Here is a 17099-nt window from a genome sequence, read left to right on the forward strand (position 1 = left end):
ACATGCGAGATAGGAGAAGGCGATTCATCTCCTCCCTCTGCTCGCTCTTCATGCTAATTAGGAAGACTCTTCTGGAAATGGGTCTGGGGTCTTCAAAGTAGGGGAAAGTTCACAGTATTGACCAGGAGTTGTCTTGCTTGTCAGGGATAGCTGTTGGTTCATGATTTCTTCTGGTAGTTGGTTGTCTGACAGATGGTTCATCTCTATCATCCCAATTAGGCCATGAGGCCTTTCACAGCAACACTGTTAATTGTCCTTCTCTTCCAAGGTGTCTGCCTCCATGACCATAAAACTTCGGGAAAGATAAGATGAGGTGTCATCTGTCTCTTCCTCCCAAAGTAACAAAAAACAGACGTTTAAGGTATAACAAGGTCTTTGTTCTGCTAAGCATGGGGGGAGTGCTTCAAGGTTGTCACAGGCTGGCCCTGCCCAATCAAAACTTCCACATACTTTGGAGGGGATAAAGTCCTTCTAATGCACATGAAGAATATGTATGGGAAGACAGTACAGGTTAGTTCTGCCTCAGGCAAAGGCAGACCCACTCACAGGTTTGCTTTTGCTCAAGGACCTGGGTACACTTGATTGGTGATGCGGAAGGATGGGGAAATCTGATGTGTACCTCAATGGGATTTGGTTTTGGGTGAGAATTGACAATGAATTAAACTGTATGATGCTAATTGCTAAATAACCCTGCCAGTGCGTCATCACTACTGTAGTGCTATATGCCATATGAATGGTATTATAGTGAGAATCACCCAAATTAATGAAGAATGAACTTTTAAACTGAGCAAAGTGCAGCAGTGATGGAATCATAACTGGCTTCAGCAACTTCCTCAAGATCAACATCTTCAACCTGCAAACTGTGGGCATGGACCACACCAGATAGACCAGCCACAGACTCTGGATGCATCATGCAACAATTCAACACCACATACCATTTCTCCTGCCCTGAAAGACTGTTAGGAGAGATGGAGTCCAAAGTCATGGATTAAATTAACTCAGTGGACATTTTAGAGGGATGGCCCATAGACTAAGGGAATGATATCTGTCTGTGTGTATCTGTGTGTATGTGTATATATATATATAAAGGGTAGGAAAAGTGGAGATGATCAGTTTGAAAGTGTAAGATCTGGGTGTGATATAGATGGTATAGAATAAGGGATGGATGATGTCCTGGGTTCAGCTGGGATAGAGTTAATTTTCACAGGAAGCTGGGAGGGGGCGCAGTCAGGGCAGCTGATTCAAACTAGCCAAAGGGATATTCTACACCATATGACATCATACTCAGTATATAAACTGGGGGAACTGGTTGGGGGAGGGAATTGCTGCTTGTGAGCAGGCTAGGCATTGCCAGGTGGTGAGCAACAGCATTGTGTATCCCTCGCTTTGTGTATTCTTTTATTGTTATTATTGTTGTTGTTTATCTCTTCCTTCGTTGTCTTGTTAAACTGTTTTTATCCCAACTCATGAGTTTTATCTTTTTTTTTCCTGATTCTCATCCCCATTCCACCAGGGGAGGGATGAGCAAGTGAGCAGCCACATGGTACTTAGTTACCTGCTGGGGCTAAACCACAACACTTATCTATTTGATAATAACACATCTCCTGCTCTTTTTCTCCAGTTATTTGTAGTAGATGTCCAGACTGGTCAAATTACCAAGATTCCTATTCTGAAAGATCGTGAATCTGGCATGGTGAATCAGCAGGGATGTGGTATCCATGCCATTGAGCTCAACCCCTCGAGGACCCTTCTGGCCACAGGTGGAGACAACCCGAACAGTCTTGCAGTTTATCGTCTACCTACACTCGATCCTGTCTGTGTGGGAGATGTAAGTGGGAGTATTTGGGGAAAGTTTATTTTGTCACAAGATTTACTACTTTGAAGTGCGTAAGGTCAGATCAAGGTTAAGATCTGGGAGTCTTGTAGTGGAGAGTGAATTTTTGAAAGCTTGAAAACATTCCTGATTGAGTTGTCTTTTTTGACAGTGACATGTGAAATGATTCTCAGGGTTCTGAGTCAGATTTCTTCTTCCTCACCATTCAGATTTACTTCAGATTACTTTTAAGCATTGAGAATGTAACAAAATCTTAACTGTTAAAGTCTAATTGTGATGATGACCTCTGAAACTAGTTTTAGTGAAAAAGTTCTTTTGAGAAATTGAAAAGATGATAAAAGTTGTTCAAATTTTCCCCTTCTTCAGTGCAGCTTATGTACGTATTATTCCAGAAGTGGAACTTGGCTTTGAGGATTAGTTCTAACTCAGTGGCTTATGGCAGTTTGATACACTCTGGTACTGCTTATATTCCTGAAAAATCATGAGGCCTTTTTAAAATAGCCAGTCCTAAGAATAAAAAGGCTGAAATGAGTATAGTGATGTCCTGGAAGCACTTCTCTCTCATTTCTCCTTTCTGATTCAGGACTTCACATAGATGTTAACTGCAACAGCAGAGGTCAGTCGGGTCAGAGTTTCTGCAGTAGCAGATAACCGTCTGCAGAAAGGCTTGACTCTTAAGATTTCTATGACTTGTTATTCATTTGTGTGCTACTGTGACTCTGCAGCTTTTCATACAGAACTAGAGCCTTAAGGTCTTTTTTCTCCACAGGTTTCTCACCTGCTAAAGAAAAGATTCTTGAATTAATAGTCTTGAAAAATTAATCTGCAGGTCATAAATTGTAAACATAATGTTTTATTTACTTTTTATAGTAGAGATGTGCATTTGAGGAAATAAAAGTATGTAGCTACTTTACAGAAGTAAAGAATGGTGCTCTCAGAATGGAAAAATCTAAGTCTGTAGAAATGAGATCAATTTGTCCTTGGTCAGAGACCTGGTTTTCAATCTCTAATTGCTCTCTATTAATTATACACTTCAAAATTAAAAAAAAAAAAAAGAAGTTAAAATTACTATTAGGTACTTAAACTGCTCCAGCTTGATATTGGAATCTTATCTGAATGTTTTTAACATAGGTCTGTCTTTCTGAGTTTGTACTAATTAAAAAAAATAAAAGTGAAGAATACTTGTCTGCTTTGAGACACTCTAGAATATAATGGCACAGAAAATCTCTCTTTTTCTTTTAGGATGGGCATAAGGACTGGATATTTTCAATTGCATGGATCAATGATACTATGGCTGTTTCTGGTAAAGTCTTTTTTTTTTTCTCCCTACAATTTTATACTGATGTACAGCACTTGATAGGTCTTAGGGAAGCACCTTTTTTTTTCAAGGCATTTGAAACCACTTTGAACTACTTTACCTATTTAAACTATTCTTGGTCTTAAAATAAAGCAAAGCACAGTACTATTTGTAGGGCCCTGGTCTAGATTTGATTTTTTTTCTGGTATTAGAGGGAATGTTACTGTCTCTACAGTAGGTGTTGTCATGAGAGGATATTATCTAAACACAGTGCATTAAAGGGAAGGATTCTACACAATAAGAATATCAAGAGGGGTGTTGATTATCAGTTTTTAACTTTGGAATACAGCAGAGCAGTATTGGTTTCCTGAAATCCTATTAAAGACTCATTAATGAAAACTCAGTTTGTTTTATCAAACTATCAGTAAAGTCACGTGTGTGTGTATATATATGTACACATACTATGGCAGTTAATACAGAAGACTGTAATAGAAAAGGTCAGTTACTGACTTCTTAGTAAATAGTTGAATGATCAGTGTGACTTCATTAAGTATTACTTAAGTAAAGGCAACAATACTAATATGCTGTTGCATTAATGTAGTCATTCACTGTCTTTTTGTGCTGACAGGGTGTAGTATTCCATACAGGGAGGTGTCAAACTGCAGGTGACAGAAAATCTTAAGAGTCTCATATAAAAATCAAATACTTGAATTGGTTTTTTTAAAAAAAAAAAGAAAAACAAACAAATAAAGAAAAGCTAATTCTGGAGTTTGATTTGGAGTTTAATATAAAAATTGATCCTTGCAACTCTCCAACCCAAATATCTGCATTAAAAACAAAACAAAACCAAACCAACCGAACAAAAAAAAACAAAACACCACCCACAACACATTGCATAGGGAAGAAATTGAGCTACATGTCAAATTTATCAGAGCTGCCTTAGATGGAAGTGAGTTGCCCAAACACCAGAAGGGATGGGTAATAGGAGCTTGGATTAATCCTGTGTTGATCTTTGAACCAAAGACATTCAGCTTTCTTTATCCAGCATTGTTATGCTTATTGATTCATATTTTGGATTAATATCTTCAAATTCAGTAGAAAAATAAAACGAGTCCTTGCTTGTTCAGCCTCAGTTCCTGTGCGTTTAAAAAAATAATTTAAAAAATAGGTTTGATACAAATTCCTACAAATTGTGGTTTGAAATAGCTGTTTCTGTTCGGTTGACAAATGTGTGTGTACATATCCATAAGCATACTGGCAGAAACCAAATGATCCAAAATTGATGTAAACCCAATGGAGTTTCCTTGGAGGTTTTTGTATTGGCTTAACAGACTCTGTCAATCTCAGTCTTGGTAAGCCAGGCTGAACTCATAGGCTATTCAGTCACCTCTGAGTTTATTCTACATGTGAATCTCTAATGGTGATTGTTGTACAAGGTTGTGGTTTTTGATGCATCCTAATAAGTTTGAAAACAGATGAGGTACTTGGAAACTGTAGACAAACCAGTTGACAATGAGTTTATGTCATTAACTTTATAGCTTAGTAAAATAATGATTTTGTTAATAATTAATATATAGGCACCAATAGTGTGTTCAGTTAAAGTAAATTAATAGTAATAGTATCCTTTCTTTCTTTTAGACCCTATTGTTTATTGCACTTTCTTTTTTAAAAAGGGGAATTATGTATATGTGAAATGCTGTTATGGACTATTTATTCAGGTTCCCGGGATGGTTCGATGGGTCTCTGGGAAGTCACAGAGGATGTGTTGTCCAAAAGCAATGTCAGGCATAATCTCTCTCAAGTTCCTGTCTATGCCCACATAACACACAGAGCTCTGAAGGATATCCCCAAGGAGAACACCAATCCTGACAACTGCAAAGTCCGAGCATTGGCTTTCGACAATAAGAACAAGGTCAGTAAGATAAGCAAGACTGTCCATATGTATTAGAAAAAGAAAAAAGTAATCTAAATCAAATATACTGGAGAAGCAACCTAATATTTTTTCCCTGATCCTTTTGCATCTTTCACATATGAGATGGTCATATTTATCTGCTGTGTCTACTTCTTCCCCAAGTGCTTGGAGAAGTCCAGTAGAAAAATTAAAAAATCATATATTTTCAGAAGGAACAGTTTTCCCATGGATTTGATTTTAGACTTGCACTCTAAGGGGGGCAGATGGGGAATGTTTATGAGAAGCAGATAAAGCACCAAAACACCTACTGCAGCTTGAATCCCACTCTTGAGTGCTCTTGCTGCTTTTCTTCACCTTTCGTGAAGACCAGCTAACATTCAGCTGGTTGCTGTTTTGATGGCTGAATTGTTACTGGATTGCTCAGCAAGCTAGGTGACTGACACATCAGTGCTTACTTTCGTGTTATTTTGTTGGTGTTTGACAAACAGTAAATGTTAACCTCCCCCATGCTGATCTCTTGTTATTGCTAGAGATGAATTGTACTGGGGTAAGTGGGAGTAGCAATTCACCTCCTACTACTTTTCTTTCAGCCCTCAACAGAGAAGGTCTGAAGCAAAGATGGGTGTGCCATCAGAAGCATGGTGTTCCTGCAGGCTTTATTTTTCACTATAACTGTTAATTACTCCTCTGTGATGAAGACTACATGTAGCCTTTTCAGTATAGTAGTGCCTGGAAATAAATGTTTACTTCAGGGTCAGAATCGGTACAGGAGCTGCTGTAGAGAATTGCCAACCCCAGCTCGTAGTGTCTAATAATTCATTATTTGATTGAATAACAAAATCTATACTTTTGAAAGTTTCTTTTTGTTATTTACTGTTTCACTAATTCTTATTCTACCTAACACCTTTGTGTTCTGTCAAGATCAATATAAAATGAAAATTTATCTTGATAAGCATGTACAGGATCATGGATGAGTTCAGTCTGGAGTATGCAGCCTGCCTTGTAGAGAGTTTGTAAGGACATCTATAATACAGAAGCTAACTCTTACCTTTTTTTTTTTTTTAATAGGAACTGGGAGCTGTGTCCCTAGATGGGTATTTTCATCTTTGGAAAGCAGAGCACACACTATCAAAGGTGCTTTTCTGTTTGTTGGTATAAAATTAAAAAAATTGCCTAGCAGTTAAGGCTGTTCACTATTCTTCATTTCCTTTAAATGCTTGAAGAAAGAGCAGCAGTGTTTGTAAAACACTTAAAAGCTTTATGTAAAATTAAATGTCCTAAAAACTAGAACCTGGGGAGAGAAACTTCCCACTCCCTTTATTTTGGAGGGTGGGAGGTACTCTTAACTTTCTGCCAATTCTGGGTGAGCTGAAGTGAACTGTTTCATAGAATCACAGGATGTTAGGTATTGGAAGGGACCTCGAAAGATCATCTAGTCCAATCCCCCTGCCAGAGCAGGAACACCTAGGTGAGGTCGCACAGGAATGTGTCCAGGCGGCTTTTGAATGTCTCCAGAGAAGGAGACTCCACAACCTCCCTGGGCAGCCTGTTCCAGTGCTCTGTCACCCTCACTGTGAAGAAGTTTCTTCTCATATTTAAGTGGAACCTCCTATGTTCCAGTTTGAACCCATTGCCCCTTGTCTTATCATTGCTTGTCACCAAGAAGAGCCTGGCTCCATCCTCGTGACATTCACCCTTTACATCTTTATAAACATTAATGAGGTCACCCCTTAGTCTCCTCTTCTCCAAGCTAAAGAGACCCAGCTCCCTCTGCCTTTCCTCATAAGTGAGATGCTCCACTCCACTAGAGTATGATGGATACTTGATTAGCAGTGTTCATAAAGTAATTTGCATTTATTTAAGTGTAATTGCAGATCAAATGCAGTAATATCTATGCTAGTGTATAAGGTAAGTTTTTTCAGGTGAGAGCTGATGTCTGTGTACTCCTGTTGAAGAAATAACAGCAGCTTAGATAGATGTAAAACAGTTACCAAAATGTCCATTCTTCTTTGCATAATACTTGGCTTCAGCCTTTATCATCTCAGTTTGGTTCAGATGAGGCATCCAATCTCCTTCAGGTTTCTCTTCTCTGGATCAGGTTGTTGCTTTTCTGTTAAAGTTCTGTTGTCGTGATGAACTTATTTTTTAGCTGCATTTTGGGTTTTTTTCTGTGCTGGTTCGGCTGGGATAGAGTTAATTTTCACTGGAAGCTGGGAGGGGGGACAGCCAGGACAGCTGACCCAAACTAGCCAAAGGGATATTCAATACCATATGACGTCAGGCTTGGTATAAAAATGGAGGAGCTTGCCAGAGGAGGGACTTGCTGCTTGGGGAATTGCTGCTGTCCAGGTCTCTTGTTCTGGGACTGACTGTTCAGCACAATTGTGTTCAAGTGAGAACTGTGGACTGGGGTTTCTGCTCTTCCGGGATAGAGTATACAAGACTGGTGTTTGCAATTGATGCTTGAGAGCGGGCTGGGCATCAGTTTTCTGGGTTAGTGAGTGATTGCATTGTATATCCTTCACTTTGTATGTTCTTTCATTGTTATTATTGTTATTGTTTATCTTTTCACTTTTGCTGTCCTGTTAAACTTTTTTTGTCCCAATCCATGGGTTTTACCTTTCGTTTCTTGATTCTCCTCCCCATCCCACTGGGGGAGGGAGGGGGGGGAGGGAGAGAGCAACCATGTGGTTCTAGTTGTTGGCTGGGCCTAAACCACATAATTTTCACTGTAACTTCCTTAAACTTAGCTTACAGAATCATTCTATTAATGTTTTGATCTTTTCTCATAATGTGTTGATTTGTCTTTCCTCTGTTTCCAGTTACTTTCCACAAAGTTGCCATACTGCAGGGAGAACGTATGTTTGGCTTATGGTCAGCAGTGGTCAGTGTATGCAGTAGGATCACAGGCACATGTCTCCTTTCTGGATCCCAGGCAGCCTTCTCACAATGTAAAATCCGTCTGTTCCAAAGAACAAGGCAGTGGTAAGAAACTTGTCAAAGGGTGCTTCAAATGGTTTGCCTGCAGAAGTAGCTATTAAGGCTGCAGTAAGATAAGCTTTTAATAAATAGGAAGTCTTTTTCATGTGATAGACTAAATCATTAATAGTATATAGTGTGCCTTCTACTTATTTTTTACTGTCTTATTCTGTTTTACTTCATCTCAAAGCAAATCCAGTCTTCGTACCACTATTAATACTGTCTGTTCTTGCATTTTTCTCTGGGAATGGAAAAAAAGCATGTTGTCTGCTTAGTGCTGTCATACTGTGAGTCTGTTCTGTGAGTGAATGCTTACTTTGTTATTTTAAAGCCATGAGCGAGACTCTTAATTTTCAATGTGTATTTATTTACTTTAAATATACAAAAGCTCACAAGCTCAGTCTTAAAAAAAATGCTGATTTGAGTGCTGTTTTCCTTTTCTGATGTGGATGCAGTATGTCCAATTTAACCTTACACCAGGGCCAAGTATGAGGGCTTGCAGGGTACATGGTCCCATAAGCTTCTTCCCATAACCTTCTGAGCATGAGAAGGCACTGTGCTGTGATGCACATTTTAAGCCATATTAATCCCAGACTAATCAATTGCAGTCCTTATTTAGCTTGGCTCTAGGTATCTATCTCTTTATTGGGCAAGTTATCAAAAGAGAATGGATGGAGGTAAGGATTAGGAAAGTTTTATTTATGTGGTTACTGGAGTTTGAACAGTGCTGTCTAGACAAATGTCAGGATCTGCTTCTTTCAGATATGGGAGAAGTTTCTATAATATAAGAAAAGGTGCTTCACCAGCAACAGCCTTTGTCCTGACCCACTGTCAGTGAGGGCTCTGTGGAGGTCCTGACATGGTCACCCTTCAGTATCATAGGGAAGAAATACCAAGACACTGGAGTGTGGTGCCCAGTGGTGACTGGTGGCTGAAAGTTTCTGCATTGAGTATGTGATCATCTATGCTGGGGGAATGATCTATGTGTAGGTAGTATCTCTGGGGTGCTAGTTCATGTCTAGAGAAAGCCTTTGTTCAATGCTGTTTTCTGTTCTGCATAGTAGGTGGATTTTTTTTTTTTTTGACATGGTGGTGGAGGCACTTAAGTAATATTAATTCAAGATACCAAGTGTTTCAACTTTCTGTTGATCTCATTGGGACTTGGAGTGGTGCAGCACCTCTAGAAAGGAGGCTGTTTATTGATTTGCAGACTAAAATCTGGGTTGACTTTTAAGTGCTTTGAAGTGTTACCTGAATGTGCTTTCAGCTTCCAAATGCACCTACTGAATGTGTTAAATCCATGTTAACTTCAAATCATTAGCATTGTATACAAAAGCAGGTCAGAGAAAGGTTGTAGCTTAATAAGACTGGAACTGGGGCTGTTTTTAACCTAGTGTAACCCTGACTACTCTACATGAGAAGGTAGCTAATGCTTTTTAGTGCATCTTGTGTTGCTTTTCTTAGCAGCTGTACAGGGAAGTGCAGGCCCTGGACTCTAGTTCTTGATCTGCGAGAGGAGAGCTTACCGTGATCAGTTTTAGGCACAGGTTGTGCTTTTAGTTTGATAGGAATGATTAATCTGAGGTACTTCAGCCCCTTAGGAGCCAATTTGAAGTACTGTTCTTAAAAACCTGTTCTAAACATCCTCTTAGTAGTGTGTACATCATGGATTCCTTCAGTTATTTTTTTTTTATTAGAGGAAGATCCACAGTTGTTCTGCATTTTATAGCTTTTTATTAATAAATTGCATTGAAAAGTATATGCCATCTGCTTTCATACTCCATCACCTGTTTCTGTTAAGTAAGTGTTCTGCTAGGTTATTTGTTGAGCACTTTTGGAGCAAAAATAAGAAGAGGTCCTCTCTTGTGCCTTTCTCCTCTTATTCAAGTGACTGCTCTTGCCGATTGCAGAGGGCTTAAAGCTTTCTGCATGTATTTGCCAGAGCCAGGCCCTTGCAATGGGGATGGGGGGGGGGAGTGGGGGGCTGTGAGATGTCTCCAACTTGCTCAGATGCATTTGTAGTTCTCTGAACTAAAGTGGATATTTTTATATGAATCTGGTAAATCTATTTTAACATATGTGAGACTTGAACAGTGGTTTCCCATCTATTAAGCCTGCAGCCAAGATTTCACCTCACATCTGGAGTGTGACAATGTGACCTTGCCTGTTCTAAGTGTGTGTCACAGATGCTGGTGGCTGTGGATGTAACATTAGGTTGTGGAAGCAGAAGGATGAGGATGTGTTTCTAGTTAGGACTCTGTACAAAGAGGAAGGGGAAACTCCCTGGCTGCATCTACACCTCTTGGATGTCTACTGTCACGTGTCCTGCTGGGTGTATTCCAAGATGTTACGAGTGTTGTGACATTCAGTCTCACTTGGTATGGTGACAGTAACTGGCATAACTCACTCTTTTCTCCTCCTGTTTGAATGCTTGTTTAGGCTGTAATTCAGTGGTACTTTGAAGAGGGTTTAAAAAGCCTTAGAGTTTATAACCTGGTGTCATGTTGTGCAGGAAGGAAAAGCATAGGTGTGGTGGGGTTTAATCTGAGTAGAAGAGTTGTTTGGGGTAGAGTGCTTACACAGAACAAACCTTGTGTGCAATAAATAGAGATGAGATGACAGGACATTATACAAATTGCAAATTCCTACATGCATAATCTCCCCAATACTATTTCCAAGGGATCCTTGTTTAGCTGAGGCTTCAGATTTAGATTTTGTGAAAACAAAATGTACTCCTTTTACCCAATCTAACAGTGTAACTGAATTGTGCTAGAATGTTTTTTTTGGACTGGAAACTTCTTGTAACTTCCCATGTGCTGGTGTAACATAGTGGTACTTGGGTTATAGGATTCTTAGTCTGTTTTCACACTAGGTGAAGTGCTAAAAGTGCCAGCTACAAAGAATAAGGTGCGTTTGTGTGAGAATATTTGAGCAGGGATAGCCTCAGAATTATTTAAGAGCCTGATCTATCTTAGCAGCAAAGTGACTAGTGATTATTATGGTTATACTTGCTTACAGCTAGCCTGTTGATCAGCAAAATGCACTTGGTGGCAGCTGGGACAGTAATTTTTCTGACATAGTCACATATTGCAGCTTGGCAGGTAGCTAGATAGAGTGTGAGCTCATGGAGGAAACCAATGTGACGTTCTTTCCTCTGTCTGCTGCCATGTACTCACTCATGGTGTGTTCACGTAGAGGCTCATGGCAGACAGAACAAAGCTGCTCCTGATCCTAAATGGCTTATGATCTTTGTTTATCTGGCAGAGCTGAGGCCTGCTGAGAATGAAGCTTCTTACTATGCACCATCAGTGTAGCTGATGGCCTCAGAAGAAAAGTAGTATATGTAATTGAAGCTACTGTTTCAGTAGTATCCATGGGATTTATCTGCATTGCTCCATAGCAGTGGGGAAACTTGTGTTGTGGAGAATACTAGTAGGTAGTTAAATAAAATATTAGACATCAAGCAGCAGCACTGCAGAGCCAAAGCATCCATCTTCCTTACTGCGTTGTATGTCCCTTCTCTGTTTGACAGGTATTCGATCGGTGAGCTTCTATGAGCACATCATCACAGTGGGAACGGGGCAAGGTTCCTTATTGTTTTATGATATCAGAGCCCAGAGGTTCCTGGATGAAAAGCCCCCACGTGGCTGCTATGGACAGAAGCAAAAATTAGGAGGAAGTGAAATATTGAAGCTGAGTACTGGGAAAGGCTGGCTGGTGAGTAACTTGTAGCTGTAGGAGACCCTTTACACAGGAGTGCCGTAGGGCTCGAACCCGTTCTTTTTGTAGTAATGGGAACTATTGTATGAAATGCATCCCAGTAAAACAGTGATTATGTAACTGATAATCGTAATCATGAAAAAGCAAGAAGTGCTGCAGAATTGCTTTCTATAAAAGCTTTATTAAAGGGTATTGAATGGTTGGTTGCTTGAGTATAAGGCATACTGACTACTGTTATGCACTGATTCATAAATGAACTAGACTTTATATCTTTATGTTTTTGAATGTAATCTAACTTCTAGTTTTCAGAACCTCAAACACAAAATACATTGTCTTCCTATAAAAATGTGGTACTTGGTAAGAGAGATTTAATTTAATTGTGTGCAATTTTAGAAATTGGCTTCCTGGGATAATGCCATGGCAGGTGCTTGAGCTCAATTTCCTGTATGTTATCATAAAGCAGTTAATGGCTTTGTCTAACTTCTCTCTAGCATCTTTTGTATCATTGTGTGTAACTTTAAAAACGAACTAAACTTGATATCTTACCTACCCTTCACCTTCCCCCCTCCATTGTTTGGCCCAAATGTCTTCAGAAAAAGCTTCAGGACAACTCTGGTATCTTCAGGTTGATCTGTCTGAAGCTTCAGGGGAGTATTAAAAGAAAAAAAACAAAAACAAAAAACTTTTGTAGGCTCTGGAAGCTACCTTCTGCTTTTATGAAGGTTTTGGGTTTGGCAACAATAACTATCTAAACTTTCCTTTAACAGAATCATGATGAAACCTGGAGGAATTATTTTTCTGACATAATTTTCTTCCCAAATGCTGTTTACACCCACTGTTACGACTCATCTGGAACTAAACTCTTTGTGGCAGGAGGCCCCCTTCCATCAGGACTTCATGGGAATTATGCTGGTCTCTGGAGCTAATGATAACTCTTTATAAATGCTGATCTTTACACAGATTTCAACTTTTCTTTCAATTTTTTTAACAACAAAATTGTGTGTGATGACATTGATTTCTGATTTAAATGTAAGTTATTTTTTGCCTGAGTTTTCTGTTGGTCTCCAACAGTCTTGTACATCTTTTTGAACCAGTTTTTTGCTTTAACCTCCTTGAGCCTTTATATGAAGGGGTTTTGAAATACCTTTTTTTTTAATTGTATTTACTTCAAATGACTCTTCCCCCATATTTAGGCTATCTTGGCCATGTGCCTCCCTCCCCTACTTTGCTGTGAGGTGGGATTCCTTTCTTATAGAGTAGTTGCTCCTGGGCTTTCTGTGAAAGTCTAAGGGCTGTGTGTCTGCAGATGCTTTGTGTCAATTACATTACCTGGAGTGAGGACTAATTGTAATTAAAAAAATATTAAAAATATTTGTAAGAGAAAAGCTACTACTTTATCTGCAGAGCCTGGCCCTGGCCTGGGTTGATCTTATTTTTTAAAAGTACAAGTCTAATGACACTGTTTATACATAGAGAAATATGGTAATTTTAAGCTGTACTCATTGGAGCCCAGGGATGGATTCCCCAGGGGTATTGCCCATCAAGCCCAAACTGCAGAAGTGCAGGAGTTCTGAGAAGTGCATTTGTATTTGAATTGCAGTTTTCAGCAGTGCCAGGAGCAAAAATTGAACTTCTATTCCTTCTCTGCTTGTCCCAGGTATCAGCTTGCACAATTGGACTTTGCATAGGCTGTTCTGTATTACATTGAGGGCCTGCAGAGGTGCTGAGAGGAAATGGGGGCTAGGGACATGAGTGTTCTTGTAATCCAAAATGAACTAAATCTATCCATTTTCCAGATGAGCCAAGGTTCCTTAGTATGCTGCTGCTGCTGCAGTAGCTCATAGGTTCTTCATAAACTGCCTAAAACGCAGGACCTTTTTTGTCCCAGGTTATGGAAATTTTTCCATTTTACCTGTTCTGGTTGGCCATCTTCTCTAATAAGCCAATGGAATAAATAAACTTTTTTTTTTCCCTCCAAGCTTAAAGAGTGCATCTTGGACTTGTCTAATGCAAGCTAGAAGCTTTCCATGTAGCAAGATGACTTGCTGTTAGCTCATGTTGTGCTAGCATCTGCTGTCATTCTGCTTGCTATAAGAGATGCTCAGTCCTTCCCCAAATACCCTTCTGCATTCAAAATCCTTCAAACTTCACATAGGATTGGGTGGGGAGAATAGGTCCAGTGCCCTTCAGGTCCAGCCATGAAGCATGTGCATTTCAGGGTGATGATCTTGCCTAATACTCAGCTAAAATGCAGGACTCCAGGGTGTTCCTCCTAGCAGGCACCAAAATCTGGGCTTGTTACTGATGCCTCTGCCCTCTGCTGGGATGAATGCCTTTCCCCTGCTCCTGTCACCTGTGAAGCAGTGTGCCTGTACCTCATTGCTTTGATGCCAAATGGGCAATTGGCTGAAGCTGAGAAGAAAGACAAGGCTGGGACATGCTCTGTTCTACTGTCTCTGCTGGAGATCACAGCCACCACTGTAGAGTAGTTCTAGTCCCTTACACAGTTCCTGCCAGACTGCCTAGAGCTACTCTGCATGTGTCCTTGCAGTCCCTCTCATCTTTGTACTCAGTATCTTCATCACTAATGACAAGCAGTGAGACTCAGGCTTAATGTCCAGCTGGTAGTGGAGACTGAGATGGAAATCCTGCAAGGAATGCAGTTCTCTCCCATACAGGTGGAAATCCTGGCAAGAGAAGAGCTCTCCTAGATGTACACCTGTCCCAGAAGTATAATTTTCTCACACTGAGCACTGACATGCATGCTTTGCAAACAGATCTTCTTGTGGTGTTTCATAAATCTGCTTCCCTTGTGGGTTGGTTGCTAAAACTGAATCAGTTCATGGTGCTATTTGTGTGGCTATTTAGGCTTTTCTCTGAAAAGGGGCAAATTATATACCATGGGGTAGCAAAGGAGCTCTCAAATTTTATTTAGAGTTGTCCATTGTTTTTTTAAGATGATGTAATGGTGCCTGTGTTGCTCTGTGATGGCAACATACTGCTTTGGTTATTTTAGAGGTTTTGAAAAGTGGAAGCATACAGAGAAAAACAAATCTTGGTGAAGTATGGCAGGATGTGTATTTCGAGGATTACTCCTCCAGCTACTGTGTAAGACCTCTCTGTCACAGGGAACATGTTCTGGTTAGTTTTTTTTATTTGGGCTTGGTTAGGTTTTTTTACTTGGACTTGGTTTGAGGTGCTTTTTCTTTTCCTCCTCTAAATAAACTAGACACTTGAGTCTGAGTGTCCTCCAATTCTGCTGAAACAACAGTTACTAGTTAGGCATTTAGTGTCACCAGTACCAAAGGAAAACTCCTGGTCTGGAAATCTTAGCCCTGATGTTGATCTATTAATTGAAGTATATTCCAGGTTTGGGTGAGGGGGCAAAAAGGGTATTCGTATGGACTGAGCTTTAGCCTCTAAACACAGAGGCTGATCTTTCTGCAGAGTTAGCAGAGTTTCTAGGTGTTACTGAAGAGGTCACCTTAGCACCCTTGGAAAGTGTTCCTCTCTGCTGACTATTTTCTTCCCTTTTTTTCTACACAGGAAGCTTTGGATGATTCTCAGAAGAATATAAACAATGATGTAAACTTCCTCAGGTCTCACATACTTCTGTGAATTCTGCTTTCAGGGTCCATCCTTGCAAAGATGGTAACTTCTCATAGGGAAGGAGCCATCCTTGTTGCTGTATGAAAAGCTCCCCCAAAAAAACTGGAAACCAACTAGATAGTGCTGCAAGCACACAAACAAATTGGGCCAGAGATAACTTAATTTCTAGCCTGTTTCAGTAGTTTTAAATAATAGAATCATAGAATATCACATTGGAAGGGACCACAAGGATCATCTGGTCCAATCTTTCTTTAATTCTTTGATAACGGCTGGTTTTATAAGACACCAGTCTGGACACTGATAAGTGGGAAAGGTTTATCTCACAGGGACAAAAGGATGCTGGGACAGGAATTAGCAGGGCTCATTTGGAGAGCTTTAGATTCGAAGGGGGATAGGGTTGCAACTGGGCTTGCATCAGTGGGGCAGCACTCTAGTATTGATGAAGACCGGGAGGCCTCCCATACCTCCAGGGTGAAATCAGTGTGCTCAGCTCGCTCCCTGAAATGCCTGTACACCAATGAGCACAGCATGGGGAATAAGCAGGAGGAGTTAGAAACCTGTGTTCAGTCAGGAGTTTATAATCTGGTGGCAATTACTGAGACATGGTGGGACAGCTCACATGACTGGAATGTGGTCATGGATGGCTATGTCCTTTTCAGGAAAGACAGGCCAGCCAGGCGTGGTGGTGGAGTTGCTCTTTACGTGAGAGAGCAACTACAATGTACTGAGTACTGTCCAGGGGCAGATGAGGAGCAAGTTGAGAGTCTGTGGGTGAGAATTAAGGGGCAGGCTGGCAGGGGTGATACTGTTGTAGGTGTCTATTACAGGCCACCAGATCAGGGTGAGGAAGTTGATGAGGCCTTCTACAGGCAGCTGAGAGTGGCCTCACAGTCACAGGCCCTGGTTGTTGTGGGGGATTTTAACTACCCTGAAGTTTGCTGGAAGAACTACTCAGCCAGCCAGCCACAGTCGAGGTGGTTCCTCCAGTGCATTCATGATAACTTTCTGATGCAAATGGTGGATGAGCCAACTAGGAGAGGAGCACTGCTGGACCTCATCCTCACTAACAAGAGTCTGGTTGAAGCGGTAAAGGCTGAGGGCTGCCTTGGTTGCAGCGACCATGAGATGGTGGAGTTCGGGATCTCATGTGGCAGGAACACAATACCAAGCAGAATTGCAACCCTGGACTTCAGCAGGGCAAACTTTGGTCTTTTCAAACAATTGCTAGGGGAAATCCCATGAGCAAGGCTGCTTGAAGGTAAAGGGGCCCAAGATAGTTGGCTAGCATTCAGGAACTGCTTCTACCAAGATAAGAGCATCCCGAATCGTAGGAAGCCAAGGAATGGAGATAGGAGACCTGTGTGGTTAAACAGGGAACTGCTGGGTAAGCTCAAGTGGAAGAGGAGAGTTTACAGATCATGGAAGGAGGGTCTGGTTACTTGGGGAGAATATAAGGCTGTTGTCAGAGGATGCAGGGAGACAACTAGGAAAGCTAAGGCCTCCTTAGAATTAGACCTGACGAGAGAGGTCAAGGACAACAGAAAGAGCTTTTTCAAATACATGGCAGATAAAACAAACACCAGAGGCAATGTAGACCCACTGATGAATGAGGTGGGTGCCCTGGTGACAGAAGATATGGAGAAGGCAGAGTTACTGAATGACTTCTTTGTCTTCTGTGCCGGCAACTGTCCTGGGGAGCCCCATACCCCTGAGGCCCCAGAGGAAGTCAGGACAATGGAGGAGTTTGC

At 40.7% G+C, this 17099-nt stretch overlaps 1 protein-coding gene across 3 annotated transcripts in view; it reads left to right on the forward strand.

Moving 5' to 3' along the window:
* LOC136114638 (DDB1- and CUL4-associated factor 12-like) overlaps positions 1–17099 on the forward strand; it is a 90036-nt gene that overhangs the window by 24180 nt on the left and 48757 nt on the right. For 2 of the 3 annotated variants that reach the window (XM_065860060.1, XM_065860059.2), the window contains exons 3-8: positions 1622–1828; positions 3077–3137; positions 4850–5043; positions 6112–6177; positions 7866–8028; positions 11555–11739. In XM_065860060.1, coding sequence (XP_065716132.1) covers positions 1622–1828; positions 3077–3137; positions 4850–5043; positions 6112–6177; positions 7866–8028; positions 11555–11739 — 876 coding nt within the window. Of the gene's footprint in view, positions 1–1621; positions 1829–3076; positions 3138–4849; positions 5044–6111; positions 6178–7865; positions 8029–11554; positions 11740–12509; positions 13704–17099 lie in introns of those variants that run through there. The other variant, XM_065860058.1, reaches the window with a different exon arrangement.

This window comes from Patagioenas fasciata, chromosome W (genome assembly GCF_037038585.1).
Source record: "Patagioenas fasciata isolate bPatFas1 chromosome W, bPatFas1.hap1, whole genome shotgun sequence".
Lineage (NCBI taxonomy): Eukaryota > Metazoa > Chordata > Aves > Columbiformes > Columbidae > Patagioenas > Patagioenas fasciata.